The 16837-nt window shown below is 40.7% G+C and overlaps 1 protein-coding gene across 2 annotated transcripts; it reads right to left on the bottom strand.

Moving 5' to 3' along the window:
- Positions 1–555: 555 nt before the first annotated feature.
- Positions 556–14613, bottom strand: fbxl4 (F-box and leucine-rich repeat protein 4). Of its 2 annotated transcripts, none has more exons than XM_041045025.1 (9): positions 14468–14613; positions 12186–12821; positions 10443–10779; positions 7926–8170; positions 7436–7649; positions 5211–5282; positions 3471–3595; positions 2890–3077; positions 556–1717 (listed from the first exon to the last, which is right to left on the bottom strand). In XM_041045025.1, exons 2-9 carry the CDS (start codon positions 12680–12682, stop codon positions 1554–1556), a joined length of 1842 nt encoding a protein of 613 aa, XP_040900959.1. In that variant the 5' UTR covers positions 12683–12821; positions 14468–14613; the 3' UTR covers positions 556–1553. The 2 variants fall into 2 exon arrangements, with proteins under 2 accessions (XP_040900959.1, XP_040900960.1); XM_041045026.1 differs by lacking the exon at positions 14468–14613 and adding an exon at positions 14218–14319.
- Between the last annotated feature and the right edge of the window lie 2224 nt (positions 14614–16837).

The following is a 16837-nucleotide window of genomic DNA, read 5'->3' as shown; positions in this document are numbered from 1 at the left end:
GCAGATAAAGTGTTCAGAAGCATCTCACATAATCAAAAACTTGACTCTGAAACACTATTTCAGTCAAAGAGCAGATTTAAACAAAAATTTACAAGTTACACATAGTGTCTTTCTCTACAGATCCAAACCAAAAAAAAGTCTCAAGTTCAGTTTAACCCAAGCTTTGTGTGTTTGATTAAAAAGGCACCTACTATGCCACATTCTCCAGTTAAAGCTCTTTCTAATTTATATAATCATTGAAAACAATTCCATATACTGCTTCTGAAATCTTTTAAATGGATTTGTTGCATCAGACTTATGTGGTTGACAGGTTAGAACTGAAATGATTCCTCAATTAATTAATTAGCCAACTCAGAGTAAATAAATTGAAAACTTTAGATAATTTACTAATTGTTTCAGTTATTTTCTTCAAAAGCAAAGCAAAATGTCAGTCACAGGTTTCAGCTTCATCCAAGTGCCGATTAGCTGCTTTTCTCTCTTTATACCATTGTAATTCGTATATTTATGGGCTTTAGACTGTTGAACTGTTACTTTTCACTGGTTTTATTTCAAACCTGCTGTTGATTTGATGCCTTGGGTGTTTTTTTTTTTTTACTTGTGCATCCGTAACGTGTAAATTAAAACCATTTTTTTTCCAGTTTGGTTTTTCACAAGTTTTCAAACACGTTGCTAGTGAATTTCAGGTGCAAGGACAGTCGATGGTGTACTGCTGCTGCTGTTGTTTCATCTCTTCACGAGACCCTTTGTACGATTCTGCAGTCAGCCTGCAGCAACAAATAACTTGTGATGCTTGCATTAAGGTTTGAGTTGGCACGATCCACACAGAGCAGTGTGTGAAATAAGGCTGCGTTCAGTCCTTTGTTTAACCTTTACCTCTGAACACAACAGCATCCAGTGTGATTTCTTATAATGAAATCAAACAGGCTTGATGTTGACAGATGCCGTCAGAATGACCCCCAAGCATTAAACTAGCCCATGTTTGCCTTACATTCTGACAAGGCACTGACCGAGGCCCTGATCTTCAAATATGTTACCAGCTAACGTGTGACTAATAAATACCAGTTTTTCCCTCACAGTTTCACACTTCTTTTTTGTCCCCTTTTCGTTGTCCTAGCAAGATGTTCACGGGAGGACTGCTCACAAATGTTGGTTTGTTTGTGTCTCTTGCATCCAGTAGCAAGGCATATTTTATAGCCTTGTTGTTTCTTGGCAATAAATACATGGTGATTCATATTCTGGAAAGATGTAGCAGTTTTACTGCAACGACCCTGATTTCAAGTGTCCAAAAAAAAAAAAAAGTCTCACGTTCTATAATACTTGAAGTCCGTGGTTGTATGTGTTCAGCCAGTTAGTCCAAAGAAGCTCCTCACCCAGTCCAATCCCTTTATTTACTGACCATTAAAAGATCTTATGATAGAGAAGCAGGCAGATCTTCAGTCTCCTCCAGCATCTGACCTGACTTGTATTCACTCTGGGGCAGTGTTTGCTGGTGAGCACCTCCCTGCTCTCAGTTCCTCTGGACAATGGAAAATGAAACAGTGCCAGGGATGGGGTCACTGAGTGAAACTCTTCTTGATGGCAACATTGGGGAAGAGGCCACTGAGCTCCTGGACAACTCGCATGTCTATCTGGGAGCAAAAGGAGACGTCCAGGAGGAGAAGTTGGGGACACGATTGAAGGAATTTCTTCAGTGAGGCAGCACTCACCAGCCGCGTACCTGTCCGTTAGACGTGTCCAAACGGACAAGAAGATATGTTATAAAAACATCACATAAAAGAAACACAGGGAAAATAATACAATTAATTAGTCCAACACAGTCCAGACCAAAATAACATTCTTCACATTTATTACGTGCTACTCATGATTTACTTTGCAGCATACACATGACCCAAACTACTGAAGCACACCTGTAAAAGTCAAAGAACTGATAACATCAGCAAATTGTAGCCAGCCTGAATTACGCTCGTCATGCTACTGTGCTGTCAAACTCGTCAACTTACGCAAACGGGACCCTAGTGTTAGTGCACGGAAGTTACTGCTGTGGTGAGCTGCTGCAACTTTGCTTACTGAGCAATATTTTATTCATATCAATATTAAGCAGATTACTTGGGCTACTGTTTGCAGTTAACTTGGGAGCTTCTGAAAAATTCTCAAATGCAAATGTGAGGTTGGGCTTGCCACAGACCCATCCAATGTAAAGTGATGATTGAGTAATGACCAGCTGAACCACAAATAAATGCAATCATTCATAATATACGTGAGCTTATTACTGAAATATGCACAACTACGGTTTTTCATGGCTAAATAATCAGTAAGTGATATGAATAAGTGATGATCATACTAACTAGGTACTAAGTACCTTTCACACTGTACTGTATAATCATTCAGCTTTAACTGAATCTGGGAAAAGTATCACATGCAATTGTAAGACTCTAATCTCTTAAACTTAAAACTTAAGAATAAATTTAATACAAGGAAAAAATAATTATCATTTTGCAGGAACATGTACATATGAAGTGCACTTGTGACCGTGCAGAATTATTTCCATGATTCTTTGATGCCGTCCCCTATTCACTGATGTGATGATGGCCAGGTGTGAAGAACAAGGCAACAGTGTTGGCATGTTGCCATTACACATATGGTAATGTTTGCATATTTGTGTGGCTTTGATTTTGTCCTCAGAGACTAGCTGCTGTGGGTCTGCTGCAGTTTACTCTGACATCTGACCATGTGCCACACTGAAAATGCTTTGCTAAAGGCAAAGTTTATATGAAAAACATCTTAACAGCTATATTTAAATAAGCTGTTTGTGGCCATGATTAACGAATTATTAATAAATAACAAATGTTTGTCAAGGGGTATCCACATATGCGTGAGATAAAATCTTACCCAGTATGTCAAGATGCTGCAGTGAGGGGCAGTTGGTGGCCAGCTCCTCTATGTCTGAGTCACAGACGGTGCGGTTGGCGGTGAGGAAGAGTTTGCGCAGGCGTGGCAGACAGCGAGCAAGGTGCTGGAAACACCCCGTGCTGCTCTGCAGTGTGGGACACCAGCCCAGGTCCAACTCTTCCAGCAACCTAAACAACCACAGAACAAAGCAGGGAAACTGGGGTGAGTCAGTCCACAGAGTCACATGTTCAATGGAATCAGATATGATCTGCTCTGGATCTGTGATCTGCAACAACTCAGCTTTTTCAGCATCATAGTGGTATTAATTTAATTAAAACAATCAAAAAACTGATAATAACTCATGTAGTGATTTAACAAACACAAGGGGATCACTGACAATAGTGGCTGCCTTCACTGGTCTCTACACATTTTGCATTTTTGACATCTCGACTGCTGGATTGCTTCACAGCACAAAGCAACAGAGTGAAATGTTGGTGAAAAACAAATTATTTGTTCTCCTCAGTGAACATAAGCAGAAGATAAACATTTATAACGCACAGAAACACAACAGCACAACCTACCTGCAGCCGGAGACGAGCTCGGCCAGGCCTCGATCCGTCAGGTTTCTGCAGCGCCACAGGTCCAGTGAGCAAAGTGAGCGACAGCGAGCAGCCAGCATGCTGGCCACAACGTCATAGTCCTCGATCTGCAGGAGAGACGGGCAGCAGTTAACACTGACTGACACTCTTTCCAGTGCATGCAGCTTGTTTGAAGCTTCAAGGAGAATCTTTGGAGGGTCAACACCAGCTTGAAAATGAACTCTCACAACCTGCAACTCTACAGCAACCCTCTGAAATGTTGCAGCTGATTCAGAGGAGATGATTTATGAATGTTTACTGTGTTTGTGTAAGCAGCATTATCAAGCGGCAGGGGAGAATCTGTCATGTTTGCTTCAGCTACTATAGATACAACAAAACACAGTCACTGTGTTTCATGCAGTCACAGAATTCAGTATTTTGCCTTGAGGTTGCCAAGAGGACTAATAATAAAATTGAGTTCTAACTGTCTTTTTTGTGGATTTTGAAGAAACTTTTGAAACGTAGTGATAATAAATAGTTGATTAGATGTATTGGCTGGTTTGAGGTGCATAACCTCACTTCCTCAACAGACAACAAAGCTCTAACAGAGAACATCTTGATCAAAAAAAAAAAAAAAAAGAAACTGTCTTTCAAGAAATGATTTGTGTTTGTGAGACTGTTATTATTCTTTGGTGTCAGGTAATGTTGGCCATATTTCATCTTTTCATCCACAGATGAAAGCAAAGAAATGCAATTTAACAGCCAAACAGCCAGTGCAGACACCTTACCCACAAAAATGACAGCATGCAGAATATTTCTCTGGGTTAGCAGTGGACGCATATTAAAACTTTGGCTGAAAGAGTTGCTGTCATTGTGTATTTCCTTTCCATTACAAATGATGACACTTTATGTCTTCAGAGAAAGTACATCAGGAAACCGTGCTGAAATTTTTGGATTTCCTCTCACATTTTCTCATTTGCTACATAATAATTTGCATCAAATATCAATCAATTGGATGGAAACTCAGCTAATGACACAGTGTGTGGTTGAGTTACTGACTCATTTTCTCATCTAAAGACTGGGTGAGTGAGCAAATTAGACATCCAGGAAACTGTGTGTAAGGTGAGTTTTCTTCTCTTTTTGAAATGCATTTTAGAAAAATGCATTAAGAGTCGCTGGATCTGTCCCACCATTATCGCCATGATACAGTAATCTCTTACTAAAATGCCTCATTCATTAATCTAATAAATTAATCTAATAAATGCCACATACTGTGTACTGCGTAACCTGGTGGACATGTTTACTTAAATGAACAGTTTGACATTTTGGGGAAGAGAGTTACAGACTGATACCACTCTCTTATCTCCCTTTTAAACATAAGGCTACAGCTACTTTACACGTGTAAAAAAAACACCAGTTTGCTGTTTTACAGGTCCTCAGAGCCGAAAAAAAACAGGTTTAGTACATAACTCATGTTGTTTTTTACACATTAGTTTTTGTACAAAGTAAACAAATGAGTTTTAGAGGATCCAGTAGGTGGATTTCACAAGTACAAAAACCAGAAGTACAGATCCAGGGCAGCTGTATCTGTACTTCTGGTAGCAAATAGCAAATTTGCTTATTAAGAATGTAAAGAGCCTAACAGCTTCCCTATTTCTGTGAAGTAACGCATGCAATGTGACAAGGCTGGTCCTGCTCTCTGTGTTTGTGCGTGTGTGTGTGTGTGTGTGTACACATTCTCACCCTCACACAGCTCCCTAGGTTGAGGTGTCTCAACTCTATGCAGAAAGTCAGGATGCTCAGAATAGCTGTTTGCTGGAGAGACAAGGACAAAGAAAGACACACAGTTGCTTACTTATATTTTTTTAAAACATCATTCCTTCCTGTTTTAATGTGGTTAAATTTCAGAGACTGCACACAAAAAAGTAGAAGGAAACAATGAAGGACAAAATAGCTAGAAAAAAAGGACACATCTTAAATAACTGCTGTATTGGAGCAACATGTTCAGCAACAAACTAAGCCCCTGCCATCTTATCTGAGTGCAAATCTAAAAAGGTATACATTAAAATAACAGTATATGTTTAAGTAACAGTAACAGGTCCAGTCATGTTGTCCAAAGTTCCTCGTGAGTGATTTCCTGTCTGCTGCCTGGCACACTCAGGTAACACTTGATGTATTTAAGGGAATTTAATATCGCACAACTGATTTTTTTTTTTTTAACATCTCTCAGAGTAAGCACAGCGAGGACAGAGACCTCTCCAGTGGCACTGCAGCTAGGATGGAGATCTGGGAATTCAACACTGCAACTGCCAACACATGAACCTCAGTGGCAGGAGAAAGTGTCAGACATGAAAGCGAAAGCCTCTTGTGTGTGTTTGGTGTGTGTACTCGAGCCTGTCGCTGGCATCTTTATAAACGCCTCTCGCCGGCGAGCTAGCCATTTAATTAGAACAGTGACAGGGTAATGACAGCTGAGATGTCAGGGCTTCAAACAGACACACAGCTCGCTCTGTCTGCCTGGATATAAACAACTTGCAGCATGTTGCCTGGCTCCACCGCAGAAACTCTACACTGCCTCCTGCCCACAATGCCGCTCTGAAACATGACAAACACTGGAGAAACGCTGAGGTGCAACACCAAAACAAAAGACAGTGGTTTTACACGTCAGGCAGGCCTGAACCTGAACACCTGGAGTACGTGTCTGAGCTCTGAGTTGACTCAGTTCATCTTAAAAAACAACAACAGAGAATTAGCTGCATCTGCCCCAAAACATGTGCCATCAAATAAGCAGCTTATGGAGATCATCAGTCCTACATCACGTCTGATGGGCTTCTGAATGTTTTATTAAATTGTAGTTAAAACCTCAATACACCTGTATATGTTATTATTGAAGCTATTCAGTATGTACTGAACAAACCGCAGCCTAAGCTTCTTCTAGTCTTCATTTAAGTGACCAGACGTACTGTAATTTTTTCGTCACTGCTATATTCTCCTTTTAACACTGACTAATCATTTTCTGGATGTGTAAGCAACTGGATACATTTTTGTTTTAATTAATTAATTAATTAAAACAAAATAATTAACAAAAATAATTAATTAACTGTTTATTTGAATTTAAACTACAAGTCCCCCTACATTCAAAAGGGTTTGGTCATTGTTACATCACATGATCAAGGAGGTTCACTCTGCATAATGACGTAGGTGCAGGCTTTGACACAACAAGGCAGTTTTCACATTCATCTCTTGAAGCGGGAAAGTTCTTCAGTACTGGCCTAAAATCTCAGTCTAATGTTTTTCATACGTATGATCATGATTTTGGGACATCGCAACTAGTTCATGTAATTTGGCACAGAGTTAGATCAACAAGCATCTTGGCACCTGATCTTTGATACAGAGTTGGGAGGACTTTGGTTTCTTGTGGTCTTGGTGACCAGCTTACATCTAAGTTGTAACTAAAGAAGAAGATTCATTTAAGGTTAATTTTCATTTTGTTTGTTTTTTCTTTCAATAAAAAAAAAAATTCAGCCTTTACATTTTTTAAAGCCACCTATAATAAAACACAAGACAAAGACGAACCCCTCAGACACAGTCATGCAGTTCTCATACATTAATACACCCATAAAACATTTTGACACCTGTAGTTTAACCGTAGTAACTATTATAAGTAAAACTGATTTTAAAAAAATCACCATGTTGTTTCACTATTGCTGAAACAAGCTCAAAAATATATTCTGCTATATCAATGTCAAGTGACCCTTTTAATAAATATTGGCAAAAACCAGAAGCATGTAGCCTACTCCTATAAGGAAACTAAGCAACTTACATCCCCATATTACAAAGCCAGTGCAACCACTTAAGATACAAAGATATCAGTTGACCTGGTGTGTTTGAACAAGACAGATATGAGTCTGCAGTTGAAAATGTTACTTTGATTGTGGTTTCCCAGATACACTGTTGATCGTGCCTACCTCTATCTTGGTCCGGTACAGCACCAGCCTGCGGAGGCGGGTTAGTTTAGAAATGTGAGTGAAGGCCTGTGGGTGGAGGCGATCGCAGGAGGACAGGTTGAGCTCTTGCAGATCTGGACAAGTCTGGGAGATGACCTCCAGACAGGCCTCATTCAGAAAATGGCAGCACGACAGCTCGAGACAGACCAAGCTGAGCCCACAAGCCTTCATGAAACTGGGGAGGGAGATGGAGAGAAATGATTGGAAGGAGAGGAAAAAAAAACAGGAAATAAATTAATCCCGCATTAGCAACTTCCTAGTCCTTCGTCCCTGCTTCAGATAAGGCTTTTCAAGGATCTCTTAATTTATTTCTGTTAGGATTTACAGAAAAATGTTTCGTTTGTCTCAGTATGTCCTTCTCTCTAAACACATGCTTATGCTTATGAGTATTTGATAGTTTTCCAAGGTGATTTCTATTTTCCTGGCACTTGTGGGCTGCTGACAGTCTGACCTGCTGAAGCCGGTCAGGGTGAGAGCACTGCGGTTGCCGGTCCAGGACAGGTTGAGCCTCTGGAGGAGGGTGCAGCGGCTCTGCAGGTGTCCCAGAGAAGCGTCACTCAGACGGGCCCAGTAGGGCTGCAGACTCAGCTGGGTGTACTGCAGCGGGTCGCAGCAGTGCTGGTGCAGCATCTTACAGCTCTGGGCCAGACGGCAGAGGTCTGGCAGGGTCAGGTGGCTCAGTATCAGCTGGATGAGCTGTGGACGGAGGACAGGGAGAGGGGTTAGGGGAGGAGAGGAGAAAAGAAAGGATACATGGGGAGGAAGAAAGACGAGAGACAAAAGATATCCGTAGGAGAACACTGCAGAAAGCAAAGCATTAGCACAGAACAGTAAAGAGTAGTAGAACCTTGTAGAGAACAGAGAATAACAGAGTAGATTAGAGAATGTTAATTGCATCCCCTCTGTCAGATCTAAATAGTGGTTATCAGGAACACAAAGAACTGATAGCAGGATCAGTGCCGAGGTGAGCCGGCTTGTTTTGCACTTTGTTTCGTGCGCCTCTCCAAAAGAAAGAATGACTGTGCTTGTGTGAGTGTGTGTTGCTGTGAATTAACAATACACAGTGTTCAAGCGGGTATCAGCTGACAGATAATAGCTATATTGTGTTTCTGAAACAAACACACGCCGGTTGTGAAGACTGCTGTTAATGGCAGCGGTTTGGAGAGGAGATAAGAGAACTAATATTGAGAGTACCATCGGTGTTTTGAAGCTCGCCTCAGACAACATGATACGTCTGCATGGCATGAAAATGACTCTGTGTCCGTGAGTGCAGACGAGATCAAGTGTCACAACGGGTCCAAGCCACAGTGTTCACGTGTTTGTGTGGAACACTGTTAAATGGAGTGTGTATATACACTCCTACAGGGCACATATTTTTCAACTACCTGCTGCAAATGATTTCAGGATTTATTGTAAGATATGATCATAATCTGCTGTGAATTTACAATAATGATTCACTGAATCTTAATAATGTTGAAATTTGTTATTATTTGGGGGGAGAAAGCTAAATCGATTTTCCTTTTTTCTTGTTTTCTTTACCAGGAAAGTTAAATATTTATGTTCTACAGCCGACTGAAATAACAACTTGTTAATTTACACGTCAAAGGTGCACAACTCTCTGTAAGATGCATGTACATATACATATTTTTGCTGCACCAACTGCTAGAAACCTTCACAGTATAAGGCTGTGATGTGGTCAATCAACAGAAAATGAATCAGCAACAATAATGATTCAATTAATTGATTGAGTCATTTAATTAAACTAAATTGCCAGATATTCTCTGGGTACAGTGTGGACTTGCTGCTTTTCTCTGTTACACTACTCATCAGTTTAGAACACGTCTATTTTTCCAGTATTTCAGCAGTTCAAATCCAGACATGAACCTTAAATGTTAGAAGGAAAAAGTTTATGTCATCAACAACTGAAAAAAAAATCAGGTAAATTAATACAGGTTAATACAGAAGCCTTTTCAGAGATGAAGAAACTGGTTAACTCACAGTTTCCCTACAGCAATGGAAATAAATGAATAAATGAAAGTCAATGCAAAAAATTTCTACAGGTGACCCAAACCCTCTGTCTGTACAAAGACAGTGTTGGAACAAACTGCTACTATAGCCTCTAATAAGTTAATAGAACAATACTCTACTGCAGGAAGTAGTGCTGTGTATTTCTGTTAGAATGGTGAGAAAAAGGCAGTAACACAGGAAGACAGACTGTTCTTCATCCTACAGCAAATTAATGAACCAAAACATTAGCAGAACAGCACAGTCTCCAGACTTGGAGCTGGTTTGGGATGAAGAGGACAGTTGTTTCACAGACCCAACAGGTCAGTATTGCTTTGTTCCATTTGCTTGTGCTTGTGACTGATAATCCCCAAATGGTTATTTAGCAGGCAGGTACCTGTGTCTCATTTGTGTTTCTGGTAACATTATCCACCGACATTCACCTTAATTTCTAGTTTACAAAGATAAGGTGTGTGTGATGTGATTTATAGTGTCAGGGGAGTTGGAAATATGGCAGTCTGAAGCTGGTGTGCGGGCTGTATGAAAATGTCTGTTGTTAGTTACGTAATTTGCTGACTCATTGTTTGTCGTGGTATTTGTCTGTATAAAGTGCAAAGGGTTTTATAGCCACAAAGACCTAAAAAGACAAGTTTGCTAGCACAGTGAGCTTATTTGCATTGGTGGATGCTACACCAGGCAATGTTATGTTCCATATTAGCTCAGCTACAAACCTACGGCTTTCTCTTCTGTCACTGTAGTTTTATTAAAAACAATCTAAATAACTACCTCTCACTAGTTTCTACTCTGTTGTGTTTTGGATGAAATGATCAATTCAATGTAATATTTAGTAAATCAGCATTTGATCAAAACTATTCCTATCAGGATTTACAGAATCAGACCAGCGTCTATTCTTTCTCCCAGCTCTGATTGATTCAGCGTACACACCAATCTGGTCTGTAATTACCTCATAGGGCAGCTTGTCAAAGTAGCCATTTCCTGTCCTCTGGTGCTTGCCGTCGCTCCCTTGCCTGAAAGGACCGCCCACGTCTGACAGTTCCTCCTCACTGTCGCTCAGGTCGCTAATGTCGATGACAGGCATCTTATAAAGGGCCAGCATGGGCCGCTCTTTTACCCCGCGGAGAATAACAGCATCCAGCTCGGTGTAGTAATCCAGCAAAGAGCTGTTGACCTCCAGACGCAGCAGGTTGGTGGGGAAGTTGATATGCTTGATGTTAGGGGAAAACTGGCGTGCCTGGGGTGTCAGCACTTTGGTGGGCTCCCCTGACCACAGCACCTCCCACCTGGACAAGAGAAAGTAGACAGTTTGGCTTAAATCTCAGAACAGGTGAAAGGTGAGTGAAATCGGGTTTTTCATGAAGGATAACAAGAGGGCATCTTTGATCTCAGATTTTATTCCCCTGAAAATAGGCCCATAACACTGCTAATTTATACACAACAGTCCACCTGTAGTACAACGCACTGCATCCATCTCAACCTCATTTTTATAATTCAGCAGTGGCACTACAATGCTTTATATGGCTTATAACACCTGACCACTTTCATTACCCACCAGGAAAACATACCCTGACATTTATCTCACACTGTTCATCTTCAGCAGCTGGCTCAGTGTTTCTAAGCTTTGTATGCTTCGTGTACTGAAACCGTTACACAGTGACCTCTAAAAAAAGTAGTGTGGGATAATGCTATGCCTCATTCATAACTTCACAGATTGCTGGTTTGATATAAACCAGCAATGACTTATGAAGGACAACTCATGGGCAGAGATGGGCTGTCTCCCTCCTGCAGCTGTGTTTTTTGCTGGCTTACAGAAGATACAGTATGTGATTTATAAGAGCACAGATGAACAGTGTGATTCAAACAGATTTTTATTTTCCCAGTATTTATTTATGGACATTTTTATTTTATTAATTTGGCTCTGTAGTATTCATTTTGACACTGGTTATCAACTCAACTTCTTCTGGTACTATTAAGGAGGCAAAGGGCTACAAAGGTCCATCTGAGGAAGTATTCTCTGCTGACACCAGACTAACAGCTGAGGAAGTAGAGTTCATTATAATCATATCACTGTCCAACAATCACTATTGCATGCTGAATGAGAAAAAAAAAGACAAGTTTATTGATTAATTATTTATTGTATGTCTACAAATATATTTAAGTATGAATCAATTTCTTTTATTAGGGAAACCCGCCATACCCACAAAACTGTGGCCAAAAATATACTAATCACTTATTACTCCATTATGTTAATGACCAGAAGTACTGAGTTTTCCTAATAGGTAGATTCTCATTTGGTTGTAACAAGATCAGTTTGGTTTCACACAAGTAATATCTTTCTGTACACATCCCTGCTATTTTACCCACAGCACACAACACATGGCCATCACAAAATAAATTCAGATTGGTTTATTTATTAATCAAATATCACTTTTCTTCACTAAAGTGAACCTTTAAAGCTTTTTGTATCACTGGAACATAACTCTAATAAACACAGAGTAATGTGATATGAGATAAATAAGATCATGTTTGTTAGGCTGCCAAAGTTCATTTCAAAAACTAGAGGCTTGGCATCTACTTCAAAACTATACTAATGAGTTGGTACTGCATGGTTTTCTTAAGAGGTGTTAATAAACTTAATATCACCAAGAATGACTGATGATGGTTTTCCAAAACAGACGGCTGTTGTTACCTGACATCAGTAGGTGGGTTCTGGGAGAAGGGGTTGTGAGAGCAGGCCAAGATCTGGACGATGGCCCCAGGGTAATAAGTCTCAAGCACCTCCACTGCTGTAGGATAAACAGGCTCCTCAAAACCCAGCTCAATATAATCCTGGCTGTGGAAGCCTTTAGGGGTGCGGCGGAAAGGTGGCGGAGCACTGGCACACTGTTCCCACCATGTCCCATAAGCTCTGAATACAGCCGTCTGGGTGAAGTCCCCTGAACTGGGGTACACGTTGGGCACCCCAGCCAGGTTCCACATGGTATAGGACATGCTATTCTCACTGCCATAGTGGGAGCTGAAATCCAGAACCTCCTTTGCATACTGTTCCACCTCCACACTGACCGGCAACACCGCCCGCTGGCCGGACTCCACAGCCCGTCGACTGGTGAGAGCCTCGCCTCGAGTCCCACTCCTGGAGCGTCGCCGCAGACAGATATAGTAAAACATGCTCAAGAGGGTTAACATAGGGAACTCTGGGGCTGACGGGGGCAGAGGGAAGAAACTGAGGCTAGTAGGAGGAAGAGCCTCCACCTAGTGGAAGTGCACTGGCTCAAGGGCTGGGGCTGTACAAAGTGCAGGCTAGAGGTCTGACTGCATGCATGACCTGTGGGTTAGGCAGAGACAAACACATACAAGAGTGAGAACAGCAAGACAGCAGGTCCAAATGCTTATGCTTATCTATTTTACAAAAAAAGGGAGAAATATGTGTCAATTTGACTTTTAGCTGAATGTAAATGGAAGCTTTACAAAATATAAAAATACATCTGTATTTAAAAAAAGAATATAAATTAATAGCTCCATGCCTTGTTTGAGCACTTACAGCACAGGAAAACATCCAGAGGACAAAGGCTCATGGAGCGTGAATGTAAAGCTTACAGATGAGATGTTTAGCTTTTAAAACCTACTGACACCACTTATGATGTGCTGTCAGGTGTAAAACTGTCTTACTTAGCAAACACACCTTGTATTAACAAAGGTAGGCTGAATGCTGCTGTTTGTGCACGATGGAAGGATATCTTTTTCTATTAAGGACCATTCTTTGTGATGATAACATGCAGGCAGCAAGTTAACATGAAAGCATGTTTGTCGGGTCAAAATGAACAGTCAAAACGCATGTTAACACCCCAAATCATCAAAATGTTCTAGCGTGAGCTCTCCAGACCTCAGTGACTAGTATCCTGCAGACTCTGCAGATAGTTACACCATGCCTGATTAAGGTACACACAAATCAAGAGTGGCTCATTAAATGGCAGGACTGGCCTGCAGGACGCCAGGCACCTCAAGGTCTGGGGTCTGACACCTCCCTGCTACACGGGTTTTCAGTACTACTCCATTTTGGGACAACCTGTTTACAGTTGAATCACAACCACAGTCCAATCAGAAATATTCAAGGCAGGACTGGAAACCCTGCTATCAATTGACTGGCCTTTCAAACCCCGGGCCAACAGAACAGTTCAATCAAAGTTGCCAGTTTTTTCAAATGTTGGCTACAGCAAACGTGTTTTTTAAGCATTGATACTGCTTGCATTGCTAGTCGGCAGTAAGTGGGCTCTGCTTTATCAGTGGTACTAAGAAATGGTTATGCTTTTAGCATGAGCTAAGTCTGTCTTGTAAAGTGCCATCTCTTCTCTACCCCTCTCCGTTTGTCGAGGATGATTCATTGAGCAATTAAAGCTAAATTATCCGAGAACCTTGGCTAACTTTGTTGGAACTCTCAATTTTACATTAGCGTGACATTAACCTGAGTAAGCTATCTGCCAGGAAAATCTGTTGCTTTCTTAACACCATGGTAGATAACAAAATAACATGTAAGTAACCCCCCAGCTGATGTTGTTGGTGTTTATGTTAAATGGTTGGTGTTAGTTAGCCAGCGTTAGCTAGCTAGCCTACAGCCTACAAACAAGCTGAGCTGTGAAAACATAACTGTTAGCTTCCGTAGCTAGCTCTACAAGACGTAACAATCAAAGAAGAAAAGAGACATTTAAACAAGTTAAATTTACGTTAAACGTAGATCGATATATCCATTCATGAGGAGCAGTCCTCTTCTTCCCTTTAGCTGGACACTTCAACCACTAAACCACATTACTGCCATTTACCTTGTGATGCCTTCTCAGACGGTCGGACAGTACTAAACGCAGTGAGCGCACATTAAAATCAACCAATATAGATCGAAAAACAGTGTGGGGAATATCTAATGTTTCTATGATGGCAGGTTTTTGAGACATTAAGTTTAGAAAATAAAGTTCATACCAACAAAGGTCAAGTCAGCAGTTGAGGATAAAAGCGATAAATGCTGTAAAATTCCTTGTTAGTCTTAGTTGCCCCGCTGCCGTACAGAATAGGTGGATATCACTTAGTTTTTCAAACGACTACGACAGAAGACAAACAGTGCCATGTCATCTTTGACATGCTTTTGTTCAGAAATAATATGTGACCACGCCGATTTTAGAATATCTGAAACAAGAAAGAGTTACGCAGGAACATTAAAAGCCTCATGAATTCCGTGCAACAAATTGTCAACATCCGGTCAGCAATATTTTAAAGCAAAGGATTAGGGGAACTGTAGTTCTCGAAATGCTTGCTAACTACAGATTTTTTAGTATTATTTGGTAAAGTTTGTGAATATAAATTTTATCATCGCAAAGAATATGCAAAAGTATTTCTTAAAAAAGACACTGGAATATATGTATATATAGCAGTGATTTACTTTTTTCTTTATCAGGGTTCCCAACAGAACAGGTTCATAAATGCCAGTAGTGCCAATTGTAGGCAGTTACTACGGGATGCAGAGTGAACTGTTTGAAAAACCTGCACAGAGCAGCTTGAGGATGAACTCTAGTTTTTAACTACTTCAGCTTTCACTTACAATATGGGATATCACACCACACAGGGCTGTGCAATACTGCAACCACAGTATAGCCCTGCTAATTTTATCCATAATTTAACATTTTATAGTTTCAGCAGATTTTGAGTCTTCTGGTTTATTTGAGAAAATTAATCATTTTCATATATTAAATATTGGCAGCTACCTTCCCTACTTTTTCCATAAAATCCGAAGGCAGATATGTGCTGCAGTCGCTGTTTTACCTTGGCCAAAATATCCAAAGACATGTCAGTGTGAATATTTAATAGTTTTGTGTTAATACTTTTGTGTTTTTGGTAAAACTTGACAGTCATTATATTTGCCTGTTTGTAACTCTGATTCTCCCAAAGTAGAAGCGTTTGTTTGAAAAAAATAAATAATAAAAAAAAACACCCTCAGGTTCACTTGTACAAAGTCAAGCTTGTACTGTGTGTGCAGTATCATACATACTATGTATGCAAGACAGAACTATTGTGCAGCACTACAATTATGCTTTACTGAGGGAATCTCATTCTGTCTGTGTTGTCTTCAGGCAGGAAGCAGCAGCAGATTTTTTTTTTTCTTTCAGCTAAGTAAAGAAGCAGTTCAATCCACTCATCTCTGTCTGAAAAACCAGAGGAGGACAGTCAGTGCCTGAAGTCATCGCAGCAGAAGTAGCAGTTAACCACTGTGAATGGACCTGATGCCTCAGACACCAGTCAACATGAATAATAATTCCTACCTGTTGTGGTGCTGAAGGACTCATCCACCCTGACTGGCTGCTGCCTGATGATCAGGTTATCCTGTACTGCAGAGATAAGAGGAGACTCATCAGCAGGGGGGATCACAGGTGGGGGAGGAGAGGTTACAAAAGTAGAGTCTGGTTCTGGGCTGAGAGTTGGTGCTTCTGGCTGATGGTGATGATGATGGTGGCGGCGTTCTTGGCGTTGTTGGTAGAGTTGGCGGTGTTGGCGTTCTTGGTCGTGTGGACCATGTGGGCCGTGTGGGCAGGAGGTTCAGTGGAGGAGATGAATGGAGGATAAATGACAGAAGATTCTGGGCTGAGCACTGGCTGTTCCTCTGCTTCATCCAGGCTATTGTTCAAACCACTGTGGATGGTAGAATTAGCAGGAGGTTCAGCACTGGTGGTCAGGTCATCCTGTGCAATGGTGATTTCGGGAGACTCATCAGCAGGGGTCACAGGAGGAGGGGGACTGGTGGAGAGTCTGGTGGAGTCTATGGCAAAGTCTGGTTCTCTAGTGGGCTCCTTGTTCATATTCTCACCATCCAGGACTGAAGCAGTGACCGGAGAGTCAGCACCAGACAAACATGTTAGGACTTTTGCACGTTTACCTGTTGACATTCATAAAACCTCCAGAAATGTACACTGTAAATTGCTTAATTTGCTTGATCTTTGCTTAATCTTTTATTTTAAAAGTATTTACCATTCTTTTCAATTTTCTGCATTGATGCAGAGCTGTGGTGAGTTTAACATCATTATCAGTTTGTTACAAAATATTGGAAAGTTGTTCTTACTTGCCAAAGAAGCCATTAACTATTTTAGTTAATGGCTTCAGTACTCTGCTTGCTTTAGTGATGCCACTTTATTTTTTCACAAATGCCTGAGAATGTAGATACAGTGTACTTAAATCAATAAATAATGCTAATGTAATCTGAATGTGCATGCTGCAGTGTCATTTCTAGTGGTGTATTAACTTTAATGGATGTAAATATCAACATTTTTACAGATATTAAGAAAAGTATGTTTGTTTTGGGGC

This window comes from Toxotes jaculatrix, chromosome 8, assembly GCF_017976425.1.
Source record: "Toxotes jaculatrix isolate fToxJac2 chromosome 8, fToxJac2.pri, whole genome shotgun sequence".
Lineage (NCBI taxonomy): Eukaryota > Metazoa > Chordata > Actinopteri > Toxotidae > Toxotes > Toxotes jaculatrix.
The sequence above is the reverse complement of the archived record's forward strand: the minus strand, read 5'-3'. Positions and strand labels throughout refer to the sequence as shown.